The following is an 18026-nucleotide window of genomic DNA, read 5'->3' as shown; positions in this document are numbered from 1 at the left end:
GTAAAGTGAAGATCCGATCCGGACAGCCTCTATTTGACCTGAATCCAGCTTGTTCTTCACCAGGCTTGTCTTCCACAATTCTTCTCAACCATTTCTTAAGTATACTTGCATAAATCTTACCGGGAACACTCAGTAGGGAAATACTCTGTAATTCTCACATTCAGTTTTATTTCCCTTTTTATATATGGGTACTATGAGAGCTCTACTCCAATCATCGGGAATTTGTCCCTCTGTCCAGGCCTTCTGATTTATGCTTCTGAATCAGCCACTGTAAGAATTTTATACCACCATACTTCAGCATTTCTGATCGAATATCATCTACTCCTGCTGACTTTCCACATTTCAAGCGTTTCATGGCTTTTTTCCTACTTCAAGTATGGATATATTCCTGGTTGTATGCCTGGTAAGTGTTTTTTACCACTGTGCTGTCATCACTGCTTGTTTCATTTAGCAGTTTTTCAAAGTAATTACTCCATACTTCAAGGATATCTTTTTTCTCCAGTTTTCATATCACCTTTGTCATCTCTAATTCCCTTTACACACTCTTTCCTCCATTTCTGAGCTTCTTTGACAACCTCCAGAATATCTTGCCACCTTCTTGATATTTACTTTGTATGTTCTTTCCAAAGTCTTCCCATGACTTTTGTTTTAGCTAGTTTTACAAAGTATTTAGCTTTCTTACATTTGTCTCTGTATTGTCTAAGAGCACACTTATTTGCCAGGAGCTTTTGATGCGTTCTTCTTTTCCTTCACTGCCTATTTAACACTGTGTCCACCATGGAGTTCTGATTTTTCTATCTTTACATACAACCTCACCACATGCCACTCTGGCTGAATCAATCAGGGTTTTCTTCAAGGCTTGCCACTGAATCTCCAAGGTTTGGTTCCTGTTTTCAAACTCTTTCATTTTTTTTTTTTGAATAATGTTTGCATATTTCAGTTTACATTTCACATCTGAGAGCTGCTCAACTTTTGTTTGCTTTAAAACTCTCTTATTGCATATAAATAGTATATATTTTTAGTTATGAATTAAGAGTATTGTGCATATACTAATAGTAAAAATGATATCATATTAATCAGCCAATTCACCATCTTTGAGGGTATTTTATATAATATCTGTTGAATTATGTATACTTACATTATTTAGAAACCTATTTGTTTAAGCAATGTAATATATTAATGGTAGATAATTTTCATTGTTGAGTGTGTGAGCAGGTCTACCATGTCACTTATTTTGAGGCCTGAAGTGGTTTGAAAAGTATCATATTAATATACTGCACTAGCAAAAAGTTTCCAGATTATTACTCCAATAAATATGATTACAGTGCCAGTTTGTTTGCTATAAGTTTATAGCCTTCTGTAGTTGAGACTGGCATTAAAAATATTTCTAAATGTTTGTGAATGTCATCCTAAATTAGTAATTTTTTTATGACTCCCATCCTACGAAAAGTAGTAAACTTATACTACATTAATACATGGGATAGGCTAATGGTGATAATTTGGAGACCCTATTCTAGAGGCATAACATGGAGTTTTTTTAGATACTTCAGGCCTCCAGTAAGTAAGGTTGCTAAGATGATATTCATCTTCCCTCTGAGAACAAATTACTTTCACAGTGTTATCTTTCAAAAATCAAGTACTTAATTCAGTTTAAATTTTTTTGTAATTTACTGTTGAAAAGTATAAATAAATCTGATGGCATCTGGTAATAATTGACACTGTTGTGCTTAGATTTCATAAGATTGACTCTCTTTCTCTCTCTTCCTTTTTTGAGTTTAGCTTTACCTGTAAGAGATTGGGTTTTGTTTAGCTTAATTCTGCTTTTAATCTTAAGCTGAGCTCAAGATTAAATGATGGAGCATAGTGGTCTTTTTCTAGTTGTTTCTGTGAGCCATATCCAAAGCATGGTCTGCAAGGCCCAACTGATCATAGTCATGGCCACATGGTCAATTGGGCCTTTCAAGTTTTTGTATAAATGTGGACATATAGCAGGTTTGTGTAATAGTGTGAGAGGTTTTTGGATAACATTTTGCATGTTCACTATCAATTTCAGTAAAGGAGAGGACAGGATTTTATGATAGTACTACATGAAAGTTTACATTATAACTAACTTCATATTGACTATTTTCTTCAAAATTTGTATCGGAACACCAATATTGTCATATCTTATATTTTGACCTCCCATACACTTGTTAGTATATCAATCCACCTAGATCTTGGTCTTCCTCTGTCTTTTCATGCTATTCTGAATTTAAAAAAAAAATGTTTTGCTAACCCTTCCAATTCTGTTTAAGTTGCATTGCCATCACACATTCCTGAATGCTAATAGTATCACACCTTCCTAATATCCTTGTTTTTAATATGTTTTGCCATTGAATCTGTCTGTTTACTCTCTCCTAATCCTTCTAGGAATTCTTAGATCTGTGGTCTCCTGTCTTTGATCAAGTGTATTTCTAACCCTGCTCTCAGATTCATAACACTAACTTGTACAGAACTGGTATAGTGTTTTGACTAATTTCTCTCTTATTCTATATAAATTTGTTCATTTAACTTCTTACCATAACAGCTTTTCTAATTCTGTTGCCTGTTTCCATATTTAATTTGCTTATCTTCACTAAAAATGTCTAAATAGCTGACATGTTTTACTTTTTCTATAGGTTCTCTATTCAGGATGCAGTTAATGTTGTCAACATTCCTACCTATTTTCATGGTCTTATATTTTTACTACTGATTTTTGTACCAAATTTATTACAGCAGTTATTCAATTTAGTCAGGAAATCTTGCAGACTTGACCTGGATTTATTTAGAAGTATGACATCATCAGCATAAAGTAAAAAGTTAAGATTAATATCTCCAATTTTGATTTCAGGTTTAATGCCAGTTTCTTTCTAACATAGATGATGAATTACAGTGGAGACAACATGCTTTCACACCAGATCCAACATCAAATGGTCTTCTACATCTCCTTCGATACTAACTGCTGATATAATGTCCTATTTACACCATCTAATTATAGTGGGTGAAACAGCTTTTTTCTTGGTACACTTAAAGATCCTTGTTATGTTCCTAATATTTCTCAGGCTGTTTGTCTTAAAGTGAATCTGATTGTTTCACCTTCCACAATTCCTCTTAGCCATTTCTCAAGTATTCTTGCATAACAAGCAAGTGTGGAATTTCTTCTGTAATTCTCACATCCTTTTTATAGATGGTACTATTAGAGAGGGTACTTGACTCTTTGACCAGACCTTCTGAATTAAGCAATGTAGCCAATGTAAAACTACCTTGATATTTTAACATTTCTGGTTGAATATCTCTTCCACTCTAGCTGCCTTTCCAAATTTCAGGTTTTTGATAGTATTTTCTACTTCAAGTATTGATACTCCTTGATTGCATTCTTTTTTCTTGTTTTCTCTATCATACTATCACTGCTTATATCATTCTTCTATCTTTCAAAGTAGTTACTCCATACTTCTAAAATATATTTGTCTTCAGCTCTCATGAAACCTTTATCATCTTTGATTCATTTTATAATATTTTCTTCATTGTTAAGGTTTTTGAATTAGCCTCCGTAATGTATTGCCACTTTCCAAATGTTTATTTTATACATTTTACCAAAATTTCCCCATGACTTTTATTGAGTTAGTTTTACACATTGCTTCACTTATATTTTTCTCTGTTCCCTCAGAGCACGTTCTATGACTCTCTTGCCAGGAACTTTCTGTATGCTTTCTTCTTTTACTTGATTACTTTTGTTTGTAATTTCCAGAATCTACCACACAGTTGTGGTTGTTCTATCCTTTCAGACAACCCACCACATACCTATCTAGCCGAATGAATCAGAGTTGGCCACTAAATCTCCAAGGTTTGACTATTGTTTTTGAACTCTTCTATTTTGTCTTGAATAATATGTGTATTATGAGTTGACAGTTTTAAAATTCTTTATAAAACTTTCTTATACACTTTTCTTTTCAATATGATATTTATGATATTCAGTTTTATCTTACTTATAACTGAATTGTAATCACTTCTTATTTTTTTAATCCTCTGTATACTCTTTTGTCCTTAACTGGTGTGAAGATATCACTAGTGTCTTGTGTCTTTTCTCCATGTGAATTTGTGCACATCTTTTATGTTGAAACATAATGTTAATAATGGCTAGTCCATCAATTGAATAGAAATCACGCAGGTACTTGCCATTATTATTAGTTTTGCTCTCTTCTCCAAATTTTCCCAAAACTTTCTGTATATCTGGTAATCTTGTGTCTAGTTTTACATTGTTTGACGTACATTTTTTTCTGTTCTCAGAGTACATGCTGATTCTCTAGCCAGGAGGAATCAAGATTTCCTGACCTTACTTTATAGCCTTCATTTGCTGCCTGTATTGCTACCCTAACTCTGACACCATGCTACCCCTTCTTGACTACTTATCACAAAAAAAATTGTCATATGAACTAATTACACAAATTGTAAGATTGTTTTCCTGGGGAGACCTTAATGTCCATAACACAAACTGGCTCCTCCACTCCAACTTCACAGATCATGCTGGAAGGAAAGCTGAATCATTTGCCATCAATCATTACCTATCACAAATAGTTAATCTACCAAGCAGAGTACCAGTCAATCCTCATCATTCTTCCAAAATGCTGGACCTTTTCTTAACTAAGTCTCTTTCTAGATACATTATGGATGCCTGCTTTCACCTTGGCAACTCTGACCACAGTCTTATTCAAGTTTCCTCTGCTATTTGTTCTCCTCCCAGCCAGTCTCAGCCTCATATCCTATGGCACTACAATTGTGCTAACTGATGACCTCTTGAATTTTTATGCATCTTTTTCATAGTCAGATTACTCTGACCTGTATCCAAGCCCTGGTTCTAAATAAAAAGAACAACTATTGTCCTTGATAAAAAAAAAAAAAAAATGCAGCATATGTTCAGTGGCTTAAATTAAAAATTCCAGCTTCTTTATACATCTCGCACAACAGCCTGAAACAAGTATAATTTTTTTTAGCTTATTCCAAAACCAACTTCAGAAGAATGACATATGTCCTCTTGCTCAACTGGCAGTTAAGGCCTCCTCTCCCTTGCCAAGGCCATTGGCATGACTTCTGCCCTTCCTTTTGTTATCATCTGCATTCTGATGGGCGAGGTTACCATGGTAACCTCGCCCAAGGAAAAGGTGGACCTCTTGTCATCAGTTTTTTCCTCCAACTCTTGCTTGGACAACCAAAAGAAATCACTTCCATCACTACTACTACTACTACTACTACAAACCCCCACTGCATGCCTCTGAACTTTTATCAGAAGGACATCAGGAAAACCCTGATTAATCTTGATATTAATTAGACTCCTGGTCCAGATGGTATTTCTCCATTTTTGCTCAAAACTTATGCCCAGAATTAACTCTTATCCTTCATCCTTCATTGCCAAAAAAAAAACCTTCATTGCCAAAAAAAAAAAAAAAAAAAAAAAAAAAAAAAAAAAAAAAAAAAACCTACCATATTCAACTGGCATCCCAATGGCATGGAAGTAGGCCTTCATTCAGCCTGTAAAAAAGGGAGAAAAAAGTCGGCCAACTAACTATTGTCCCATTGCTCTCACCTCAGTACCTTCCAAAAGTGATGGAGAAGGTTTACAGTCTGCTCCTTCACTACCTGGAGACTCATAAATATTAGCGATCACCAATATGGATTCCACCATTCTCTTTCTACAGCTGACCTCACTAATCTAACTCACCTTTGGATACAGGCAAGGGAAAGATTTGGAGAAACCCATATTGTTGCTCTGTCATGCTGGATGACTTCATCTCATCAGATTTCTCTTTTAATTCCTGAGCATACCACGGTTCTGTACTCTTACCCACTCTTCCTTCTTAACGTCAGTGATCTTCTCTCTCTCTCTGCAAATTCTGCTCACAATTTTGCCAATAACAGCACCTTTCATTCCTCTTCTTCATTTGAGAAACCATATAAGTACACAAATTTATTTTATTATTTATTTATTTATTTTATATTTCTTACCTATGAAAGGTTAGATATCCTCTAACAGGGTTGGCTTCATCTCATCATGAGAAGGTGAAGATTGGACATTAGGTCAAGATTCCAGTTGGTTCTCTATATTCCTCAAAAGGGTGTGTGAAGACCTCTCAGTTATTCAGGCATTGACTCTTAAATTATAGAATCCTCATGATCTTCCATAATCAATGACTTAAATACTGATCTCTTTAGGGGGTGTGAAAACAGTAATTAGTAAATTTCAATGCTACAAAAATTGAGGCCTGCCTTTTTATTCACAAGGAAGATCTTACTTCACTCCCACTTACTTTTGATAATATTCCAGTTTCCATTCAAGATCAGCTTTCTTTTCTTGGGCTAACTGTCACATTCAGTTTATCCTGGCACAAACATATTACACACAGAGCCCCCTTGACCTTTAAATTATTTGCTGTTCTTTTCCATTCAAAACATTACTTCTCTTCTGCTCAACTTCTAACACTAAGTCTCAGATCCAACCAACCTTGGGATCTTGGTTCCAAATTTGTAGTAGTTCACTCAAAAAAAACCCTAAGAATTCTTGATGATATACAGAAGAGGGTAGTCTGCTTAATAGGTGACCCTTCCCTCCCTCTCAGACTCCCTTCAGCCACTTTCCCATAGGCACTGTTTCTGCTTTGTGTGGGTATACTTTCATGGGCATTGCTCCCCTGAATTGGCCATTACCATTACTCCACTATCTCCTACCATGTAAGAACTAGAGCAGTCATTGGCAAACACCCATACACTGTCTGACTCCAAACATACCAAACAAACTTCTCATCCTCTTTCGTTCCATTCACCTCTATTCTTTGGAACAATTTCCTTCATACTGTTTTTCCCACTGAGTACAACTCCAACTCTTTAAAAAACATATCAATAGATTACTTCTTCCATAAACACTTATTCCACACATGGCATTGTGTTATAGGTCCTGTGACCTTTCATGTATGGGGTCATCATAAAAAAAAAGAAATGAATAAATAAAAAAAAATAATAATAATCATTTCATACTTTTCTGCTTAGATGTCTAACAAGAATCAGTTTTTTTATTATCTTTGTGTCAGCTGCCTTCTAAAAATTTCTTGAAAAATTCCTCTTTTTCCTTAGTAGAACCTCCTGTGAGACCAAAAGCACAAATAAATCTTGTTGTGCAATTTGTCATTCTGCCACGTCACTCTATTTGATGTTGCTTGCCAGCTACTCCTTCTTTTTCTTGATCATTATTTCCTGAATATGATATCTTGTCATTTGTTGCTTAGAAGAAGATATTAGAAGTTTATCTACTTTGTTTTAGTATCATCTATTATGTTTATCTTATATTTATCCAGTTCTTCTGCTAGTTCCATTTCTTTTCTGTTAATATGTTTTACATGAACTCTGCTGATGATGAATTGGAGTTTGTTTCAGAAGCTTACTTCACTTTTCACTCTGGTTCTCTGATGAAAACAGCAAGAGCCTTGTGTTACTGGCCAATGTCCTAGCCTGAATGAAATTCCATCATGTTGTATTGTCATTTTACTTTTGTTTTATTTATTTTTAAATAAATAAAACAAAAATAAAGATATTTTCTAACAGGGTGCACCATGAGAAGATGAAGATTGGACATTAGGAACTAAGTGATTCAGTTCTTGAGGCAACCTGGCCCACTCCTCCTTCAGAGCATGGATAAGGCCTCCCTATTGCATCCCAAGCGAGTTCTATGGGTTGAGATCTGGGGAGCAGGCTGCCACTCGATTCGATTGATATCATTGGTCTCCAGAAGTATCTCCATTGCTCATGTACAGTGTGGTGTGGCATTGTCATCCATAAAAATGAATTCTCCACCTACAGCACCACAGAGCAATCGAACATGATGTTGAAGAACTTTATTATTTGCAATATATACATTGCAATATTATTCACCAGTCCCAGTCCCTTTTTTCCAGCACTTGTAGCTCAGTGCATCCATTAAGCATAATGCCTCCCCACGTCATGACCCTAGCACTGTCATATCTATCCCTTTCAAGAACATTCTCACGATGGTTAGCAGTACCACTTTCATGCCAGATCAAGTGTCATCTAGAATTGGAGGAGACTGAAATGACTCATATGTAAAGAATACATTAGCCCACTGGTGTCATCCAATTTTTATTGATACATCATCACAAACATGCTCTACAATGAGCTGTGGATAAAGTGACATGGACTACGGGCACATAGGCCTACTTGGCTCTGATGTCTTGCCACAGTTTGTCACCAGCATTTGTGGCCTAAACAGCAATATAAATGATGTGCACCACCATCTACAGTCATCTAAACCAGAACTGCTATTTCTTTCAGAACCCCAACTGGCAACCCTCAGCAGCCGGTACACCTTAACTGCCCCAACTATAAATTATACAGCTCTTTCTGCCACAAGGGCTGCACTTGTGCATTAATCAGAATCAGCATACCATGCTAGAGACTACAAATCCTTGAATCCTCACTATTTGATCTGTTTTAACTCAAAATTTCTCTACCAAATCAACCTGCCCTTTTCATATGCTCAATCTATCACTCTCCAAACTCCACTCCATCAACCACTCTGACCTATTCAACTTTCTCTCTAAAGCTTGACTTTCTGCAGTCTAAGTACCCCAGTGGTGAGGTCATCTTTTTTGGAGACTTCAATGTTCGCAACTCATATTGGCTCCCCTTCTCCAGTTTCACCGATCAAGCAGGCAAGGATGCTGAGGTGTTCACCATCAGTGATGACCTATCTCAGATCATCAATCTTCCCACCAGCATACCAGACAATCCTTTCCAATTTGCCAACACACTTGACCTTTTCCTAACAAGGCCCCCCCCCCCAGGTTTACTGTGGTTGTCGGTTCTCCTCTTGGAAACTCAGACCACAACCTCATACAAGTCCCTTTTGTTTCAGAACAACCTACAACCACCAGTTCACAGTCTCGTGTCCTTTGGCACTACAAGGGTGCCAACTGGGAGGACCTCTGTGACTTTTATCGTATGGTCTGCTTTCTCCACTCTGCAACTGGATCGCCAACTTTCCCTCTGTTTGCTCATTACGTGTCATGGTGGATGGCTTACTCTCCTCAGATTTGTCCACCAATGCAGGAGTACCCCAGTGTTCAGTTCTTTCACCCACTCTCTTCTTCTTGTATATAATCCACCTGCTCTCACAGATTTCCAATTCTATCCATAGCTTTGCTGACGAAAGTACACTCCATTCTTCCTTTTCATTCGACACACCTGTTAGTGCTCAAGTATTAGAATCCTGAAGATCTACTACAACCAGGGACCTGAACTCGGATCTCTTAGCTATATCCCAGTGGGTTAAGGACAACCTTGTAAACTTCAAGCCACTAAAACTCAGTTCTGTGTGATCTCTCGCAAGAAGGAGCTCGCATCATTCCCCCTTACCTTCAGTAATATTGAGATATCCAAACATGATCAGATTTCTCTTCTTGGACTGATTTGCACCTCTGTTCTTTCCTGGCACAACCATATTTCAACTATAGCTTCTGCAGTCACAAAAAAACTTGGTGTACTTTTTCACACAGGACATTACACAAGATATTTTGCACAAGACACTTCACAGCTGCTTACCCTATACAAAGCTCAAATCCACCCAGCCATGGAATATTGTTCCCATAATTGGGGTGGTGTACCAAAATCCTCTCTAAGATTGCTTCATTAATTAGTGGGATTATCCAGAAGAGGATAATCCTGCTAATTAATGATCCCTCTCTCTCTCTCTCTCATAGACATTCAGTTTCTGCCTTATGCCTCTTTTACAGATACTTTCATGGACAGTTCTCTGCTGAATTGGCCACTGTTATCCCTCCACTTTCCTCCAAAGTCATTACAACAAGAGCCACTGCTAACTAACACCCTTTTTCAGTCCATTTTGAAACTCATCAAACCAACTTCACTGCCTCCTGTTTTATTCTATCTACTTCTGTCCTTTGGAACGGTCTCTTCCCCACTACCTTCCCTAAAGATTACAACCCTCAGCTGTTCTAGCAAAATGTGAACAGACTCTTCCTTTCTTCTATTCCTTTTGCCCACACATGGCACTGGTGTGCTGTAGGTCTTGTGACCTTTCATGTATAGACCATTATACACCTGTGCTTGAATGGACTTGACCTGCTGTGGTGCATTGATTACATTTTGCTGTTATAACCAAAAATCTTTTCTTAACAAATGTCTGGAAACATTCAGTTGGTTTCAAACATTTGCTCAGAGCCTGGATACAAAGTTATGTGAGATTCCAAACTCTCTGGCAACATTAGTAATTCTGCAGCCTTCTTCAAGCTTTCCAATAATTCTTCTCTGCGTGAAAGCATCTAGTGATGTCTTTGAAACATTACAAGACATCCAAGTGTGCAACTTTATTCCTTCACGAAAAGTGCTTCCTTCAAACACAATTCGCTTAGCACAGCCTTTTGCTTTTCATCCTGTTGTGTGTTACTATGTGATGCTTTTGCATGCAATTCAAAAATTTGAATGTGTACCCACTTTCTATTAGGAACATCATCAGTTATACAAATTGCCATGAGCTGATTCATCTGAATTTGCAGTTGTATAATCTTCAGAAATAGTGTTCATCCTTAGGTTTTGGATACCAGTGCAAAATATTTCAACTATTTAGGAACAATTTTTGGCAAATTAAATATTGGAGATAAACAGTGGAATAAGCAAAATTGGTATGCTGGAGAGTCACCTGAATAAATTAGTATGGAATAAATGAGAGTAATTAGCCAAAACAGTGAACTAGCAGTATTCAAGATAGTGTTAACCAATTTTAGCTTATGGTCCTGAGAGTTCGAGTAAAAATAAAACAGTTTATCAAAGACTGCAGATATGAGAGCTATCAAAATCATAACAAAAATGAAAATATTAGGAAAGAACTAGCATTCAGGAATATGTGAGCACAGTTAACTGAAGTGTTATGGCCACCTGAGCAGAATAGGAATTGAAAGGCTAGTAGAATAGATGCTTGGGAAAAAAAATCATTAGAAGATCAAGAACTATAGTGGATTGATTCAGTTGGCAGTGCTCTAGAAAATGAAATAGAAAATTGACAATATTGGTGTCCTGACAAATAACAGAATTATTTGGGAGGAAAATTGTTGATAGGAGATTAATGGTAATGTAAACTTAATCATGTGGTACTGTTCAAGGATGTGCATTATCCAGGGTACATATCAGGAATTTGATGATGTAGAAATTGATTATTGAGAATTTCAGATAACTGAATTCCAGATAAGCAAGTAGTTGTGTATTTTACTTCTAATAGTTGCTAGGAATTCTTTTACTTTTGAATTTTACTTAATTGTATATATCAGTTAACTTCTCAAGTAAGTTTAGCAGAAGGAGATGAGCATGAAGATCTCATACAAGGAATCTGTGCCTTTCTCCTAGGCATCTGCATTGAATTTAATGATAACTCTCAACCAAGTTTCACTAAGTAAGTAACTCTAGTAAGCATGCTTATTAAATTAATTTCCATTTGAAAATCTTTGTAGAAAGTTTACTGCTGTATTTTGCCATAAAAAAACTTCATTTGTAATACATTACATTAATGAGTTATTCACACAATCTTTCTTTAAAGATATGAATTTTTATCATATACAGGGCAGTGTGAATGTCACTTTCATATAAATTTATATTAAAAAAATTGTTCCTCCTATGATTTTGAATGATTGCTATTTTTTTTTTCTTTTTAACTAGTATGTTATCATTTTTTTTAACATTATTGGTGGATACTTTCCACCAATAATGTTAAAAAAAATATCATAAAGGTTATTTAAATTAAGGGGATATTAAATCCCACATTGTTTTAAAATAAGAAACTCAAAGATTGGAATCAGAGAGTTTCATGCCGAATATAGTAAACTATAAAGTATCGGCGACCACTAGCGTGAGCTAATGCAAGTGACCCTAGTACGTAGTACAATACTGGAGAACTCGCAGCAAAGTCAGTAAAGTTCTGATCACTATTCTTAGGTATTTTCCATAATGTAAAAAAAAACACATTTCCTAGGAAATGTATGCTGTTATTACATTTTGGTGGGAGGTCACTACCCAGACCGGTTTCAGCCTTTTTTGAGGCATCATCAGTGAGTAGCTAGACCAAATTAATATTAATACCAAAGTGTATAGCGAAAAGAACTTATATACTCTGCTATACGAGTTTCCAAACAGGTGCAACCATTAAGTTACTTAAATATAAAGAGCTAATAAGCTTCATTTCGGCGATATAAACGTTATTTAAATTAAGGGGATATTAAATCCCACATGAAACTCTCTGATTCCAATCTTTGAGTTTCTTTATGATACTTTGAGTCAAAGTATCATAAAGGTATTTATGATATTTTGTTCATTTTCATTATTCATTTTCTGAGGACATTAGGTATTACTATGATGAAACAAAAATCTGGTGGAAATGTAATATTGGCATATTATATTTTTATGCATTCTTTGGACAGAAGAATTCCTTCTGTCAAAATCATCATAAAAAAAAAAAAAAAAAAAAATTTAAGACTGAGAATCTCTTAAACACATTATAAAACAAAATATTACTTTATTACTAAATTACTGCATGAAGAATGTTTATTTCAGAATGATTTCAATAATTTGATCTCCATTATTAATACTAACAGCATTAAATTATACAGCTGCCTCTCAGTATAGCAAACTTAGAGAGCACAGGGATAGTTTGCTGTAGCTAATTTCTTCTATATATGACTTGTGCCATGATTTTGTTGTGTTTTCTATGGTGATGGTTAACAGTATGCAAGGAATGATTCATACAGCCATTACTGATACTTCCAGGACAAATGTTGGAAAACACCACAACATTTATCCTGAAACTATGTCATGCTGTACATATTCCAGCTTGTTGTGTAGTCGTTGTAATCTCTTGGTGCACTCCATTAATAGGCATTTGCCTAGATGCAGAATAAATGAGGATGTGGTGACAATTTGGGACTTGTTAAATTGTATTCTGTATTGACTTAAACCACACTCAAAGGGTACAATGTGATCGAATATGCCACTTCGAGGAGTCATTTGATTAAGCAAATCAGATGCTTTCATCATGAAAGCAAGGTGAACAGCTAAAAGTAAGCTGCAGAAAACCCCAAACTCAGTGGAATCTAAGACAGACAATATCAACACAGTGAGGCACAATTGGAAAAGAGCTTGAGCAAAGAAATTAGTGTTGATATGATTAATGTTACTACGATAAAAGTAGGTGAGATAGTTATAAATAATAACTCTATATTGTTATATTCGGTCAGTGATGAACAGGAAAACAAGTTAGATGTTGCAATAGTCAATGATAAGTACAAAGATAAGTTTTTTGAATAGCAGGCAGTATCATTTCATGATGTGGAGAAATTGTACAGTGATTATTTGTACCTGTAATCCAATGAAAGTTTGCATTTGGGAAGATAAAGAAATTTTTCAAGTAATTAGAGAAGATAGCTGCTATCAAGAACAGAGGAAGAGGTAGTTCTGGTTGAAGACCTGAATAGCATAGTAGGAAATTAACCTTGAACCTATAATTGTTTTGGTGGAAAAGAACAAACCATGCAAACTACCTGTTGGATGTCTATTCAGAACATGGAATAGGAATTACAGTCAACTCTCACTATAGCAAACTCATAGAGACCACAGGAATAGTTTGTTGTATTGAATTTCTTTTAACATAGCATTGTACCTATGGGAGTTTTAGTCAGGACTAGTCATAGTTATGGTGGGTGGTTTGTATAGTGGTGGTTGCTACAGTGAGAGTTGACTTTACTAACATCATATCCAAACATAAAAATGTGCATAAATTCACATAGAGAGAACACATAAAATAAGGAAACTCATATTTACTACTGTTGATAGCAATATCAACTGGTTTGGGTACAAGGATATATACAAAGATTTGAATCGAGAATTAAAAGGCATTTATTTTTGAGCAGGTGAAACTTGATTATCCTATTGAAGACAAACATAACCAAAGATAAGCAGCTTTTACAGGTTACAGTAATTGCTTAGAAAGAGAAGATTGAATTCCTAATGATTGCAACAGAGAACTCGAGTTTGAATATTATTGGAGAAAAGTGAGTTTGAAAACAAGATACAAACCTTTGCAACCATTTGCAAAATATGAAGAAAAGATTGATTCAGCCATAGAAACTGCAAGAAGAATAAAAAAATAAAAAATGAATTAAAAACTTCCAGTGAACTCAAGTTATAGTGTTAAGAAAATAACAAATATCATAGTTCCTGACTGTCAGAATGTCCCTTAAAAATTACAGAAAAATAAAAGAAAGCTTTGTGCAAGGGGTGCTTAAGAGTCAAAGCTGTATAACTGAGAGGAGACCTCCACATAGCCTTTAAAGGAATGTGGAGAACCGACCAGGGCTTCTGACCTAATAGCCAATCCTCACCTTCTCGTGGTGCACCCTGTTAGGTATTTACCTGGATTCTGAACGAATGAGGATGGACTGGCAATTTGGGATTTAGCCAACCAAATTGTATTCTTATTGGCTTAAACCACAATATTAAATGATGATACAACATGATAGAATTTCATGATGGCTGGGGCATCACCCGGTTAAACAAAGCCCCTGTTATTTTCGCCAGGAAACCAGGGCGAACAGTGAAAGTCAGCTACTGGAACAAATCCTAAAACTACACCTGAACTCAGTATCACCAGAATTGAAGATCGGTACTATCAACATAAGAAGCCTGAATGGCAAAGAAATAGAGCTAGCTGAGGAATTAGATAAGTACCAGATCGACATAATAGGGGTGACTGAAACAAAAAAAGACCGAAACTGGTAAGCTCTTTCTGAGCAATAAATACAAAATGTTATATTCAGGCAATGACAATAAAAGAAAAGGAGTAGCAATAGTATTCAACACTAAATACGAGGCTAATCTTCTTGAATGGCAGGCAATATCAAGTGGAGTGATGTGGGCAAATATCAGAATGGGGAGCTGGAATTTTTTGAGGCTTTATAAAAAGCAACTGACACAATGAAAAATGAAAAGTTGGTCCTTGTTGGGGATCTAAATAGCAGAGTAGGAAATGATTGCCAGACATACAAAAATATTTTGGGAAAATTTGGAGAAAAGAGCAAAGCTAATAATAATGGCAAATACTTGTCGGATTTCTCTGACATGAACTGGTTATTACTAACACCATGTTCCAACATAAAAATGTGCACAAATTCAGATGGAGAGAAGTGGCAAAGAATAAGAAAAGTCTCATTGACTATGTTATTGTTGATAGTGATGTTTTCTCCCTGGTGCAGTACCCCAGAGTGTACAGAGGATTTGAAATTGGAAGTGATCACTATTTAGTCTTGAGCAGGATAAAATTGAATTTCATATTAAAAAGAATAACATGTAAGAAAGTTTTAAAGCGAATAAAAGTTGAGCAGCTCTCAAATGTGAACTGTAGACTAAAATGCACAAAGATTATTGAAGAAAAAATGAAAGAGTTTGAGAACAGGAACCAAACCTTGGAGATTCAGTGGCAACCCTTGAAGAAAACATTGATTGATTCTGCCAGAGAGGCATGTGGTGAGGTTGTCTGCAAGGATAGAAAAATCAGAACTCCCTGGTGGACACAGGAAGTTAGAGAGGCAGTGAAGGAAAAGAAGAAAGCATATCAAAAGTTTCTGGCAAATAAGTCAGCTTTTGCTTTTAGAGAATACAGAGACAAATGTAAGAAAGCTAAACATTGTGTAAAACTAGCTAAACAAAAGTCATGGGAGGCTTTTGGCAAGAACATAGAAAATAAATATCAAGAAGGTGGCAAGATATTCTGGAGGTTGTTGAAGCTCAGAAATGGAGGAAAGAGTCCTGTAAAAGGAATTAGAGATGACAAAGGTGATATAAGAAAAAGATATCCTTGAAGTATGGAGTAATTACTTAAAAAAATTGCTAAATGAAACTAGCAGATGACAGCACAGTGATAAAAAAACACTGACCAGGTATGCAATCAGCAATACATATTCATACTTGAAATAGAAAAAGCCATCAAAAGTCTGAAATGTGGAAAGGCAGCTGGAGTAGATATTAGACCAGAAATGCTCAAGTATGGAGGTATTGGAGTTTTACAGTGAATACACTGCATAGTTCAGAGGGCCTAGAGAGAAGGACAAATTCCAGATGATTGGAGTAGAGCTCTCATAGTACCCATATATAAAAAGGGAAATAAAACTGATTGTGAGAATTACAGAGGTATTTCTCTACTGTGTGTTTCTAGTAAGATTTATACCAGTATACTTGAGAAACGGTTGAGAAGGATTGTGGAAGAGAAGCTTGGTGAGCAACAAGCTGGATTCAGGCCAAATAGAGGTTGTCAGAATCAGATCTTCACTTTACGACAAATAGTTGAGAAATCATGGGAATATAACAAAGATCTGTATTCAAGTTTTGTAGATCTGGAAAAGGCATATGACAAGGTGCCAAGAGAGAGAGAGAGAGAGAGAGAAGCTATTCAATATGGCACAGTTGTATGTCAACAATGGTGTTATATCAAGTAATACTTAGTCCTTATTTGAGTTGTAAGTCAGCAGTTAGAATTGAAGTACAGGAAGATGGTTTAATGTTATATCTGGTGTCAGACAAGGATGTACATTATCCCTTCTGTTATTCATTATCTATATGGATCATTTTATGGAGGAAAGTGGTATTAAACCTGATATCAAAATTGGAGATGTTAATGTAATCCTTGCTAAACAAATCCTTGCTTTATGCGGATGATGTTATACTTCTAAATAAATCTGTTACAAGTCTGCAAGATTCCCTGACTAAATTGAATAACTGTTGTAGTAGATATGGTATGAAGGTCAGCATTAAAAAGACAAAGATAATGAAGATAGGCAGAGCATTGAAAATATCAGCTGCATTGTGAATGGAGAACCTATAGAACAAGTAAAACATTTCAGCAACTTAGGCACTATTTTTAGTGAAGATGGTAAATTAAATATGGAAATAGACAACAGAATCAACAAAGTTGGTATGGTAGGAAGTCAACTGAATAAATTTATATGGAATAAGAGAGAAATTAATCAAAACACTAAATTAGCTGTATACAAGACAGTGTTCAAACCAATTTTAACTTATGGATCTGAGAGCTAGGTCAGAAGTAAAACACTTGATCAAAGACTAGAGACTGCAGATGTGAGAGTCCTGAGAAAGATTAGGGGTGTGAACAGATGGCATCAATAGCAATATCATATTAAAAACGAGGATATCAGGAAAGAACTTGACATCGTCGGCCTCCAGGAATGCATTAGCAGAACTAATATCAGGTGGTATGGTGACTTAAACAGAATTGGCGAGGAAAGATTAGCCAAACAAGTGTTCTCTGCCAGGTTGGCAGGAAAAAGACTTAGAGAAAGACCAAGATATAAGTGGATTGATATTGTAAAAAGTGCCTTAGTGGATAGATATATAAGATCTGACAATGTAGCTTTGACAGGTAACAGATTGATTTGGCAAAAAATTGTAGGTAGGAAGTTAGTAATGATGTAAATTTGTCATGTAGTACTATCATATCCTGTACACCCCTTGAGGGTAAATGTCAGGAATTTGATGATGATGAGCTTTGCGCAATAGTGGCCACAATGAGAAGACTTCGAAAAGGATATAGAAGAGAATTATGAGGATGTAAAAAATGTTTTGTAGATGAATAAACTTAAAAATGGAGGATATACTATTATAATACTACTCCTGTAATAAGTTAGTGCTGTGGAATGGGTTAAGAGGTAGACAATCTTATTCTTGTGCTCGGGAGACCAAACATGCTACCTTTCTCATGCCACTTTAGACTAAATATGGTGATTTATTCCAGAATATCCAGATTAGCTATTTTGAAAAATTGTTATATTAGATAAGAAATGAAACAGTAGTGGTAGAAAATATTCAAGAATGTAATCAGGAATACATATCAGTACTTGAAGTAGAAAAAGCTAGCAAAAACCTGAACTGTGGAA

At 35.7% G+C, this 18026-nt stretch overlaps 1 protein-coding gene across 2 annotated transcripts in view; it reads left to right on the top strand.

The window, feature by feature from the left end:
* LOC150095882 (general vesicular transport factor p115-like) overlaps window positions 1-18026 on the top strand; it is a 245709-nt gene that overhangs the window by 153226 nt on the left and 74457 nt on the right. For both annotated transcript variants that reach the window (XM_090409601.1, XM_090409600.1), the window contains exon 14: window positions 11364-11485. In XM_090409601.1, the coding sequence (XP_090265727.1) occupies window positions 11364-11485 (122 nt within the window). The remainder of the gene's footprint in view (window positions 1-11363; window positions 11486-18026) is intronic.

This window comes from Typopeltis vanoorti, chromosome 19 (genome assembly GCF_054136105.1).
Source record: "Typopeltis vanoorti isolate ZY-2024b chromosome 19, IOZ_Tvanoo_1.0, whole genome shotgun sequence".
NCBI classification, from domain to species: Eukaryota; Metazoa; Arthropoda; class Arachnida; order Uropygi; family Thelyphonidae; genus Typopeltis; species Typopeltis vanoorti.
This window is presented reverse-complemented; position numbering and strand designations above follow the sequence as displayed.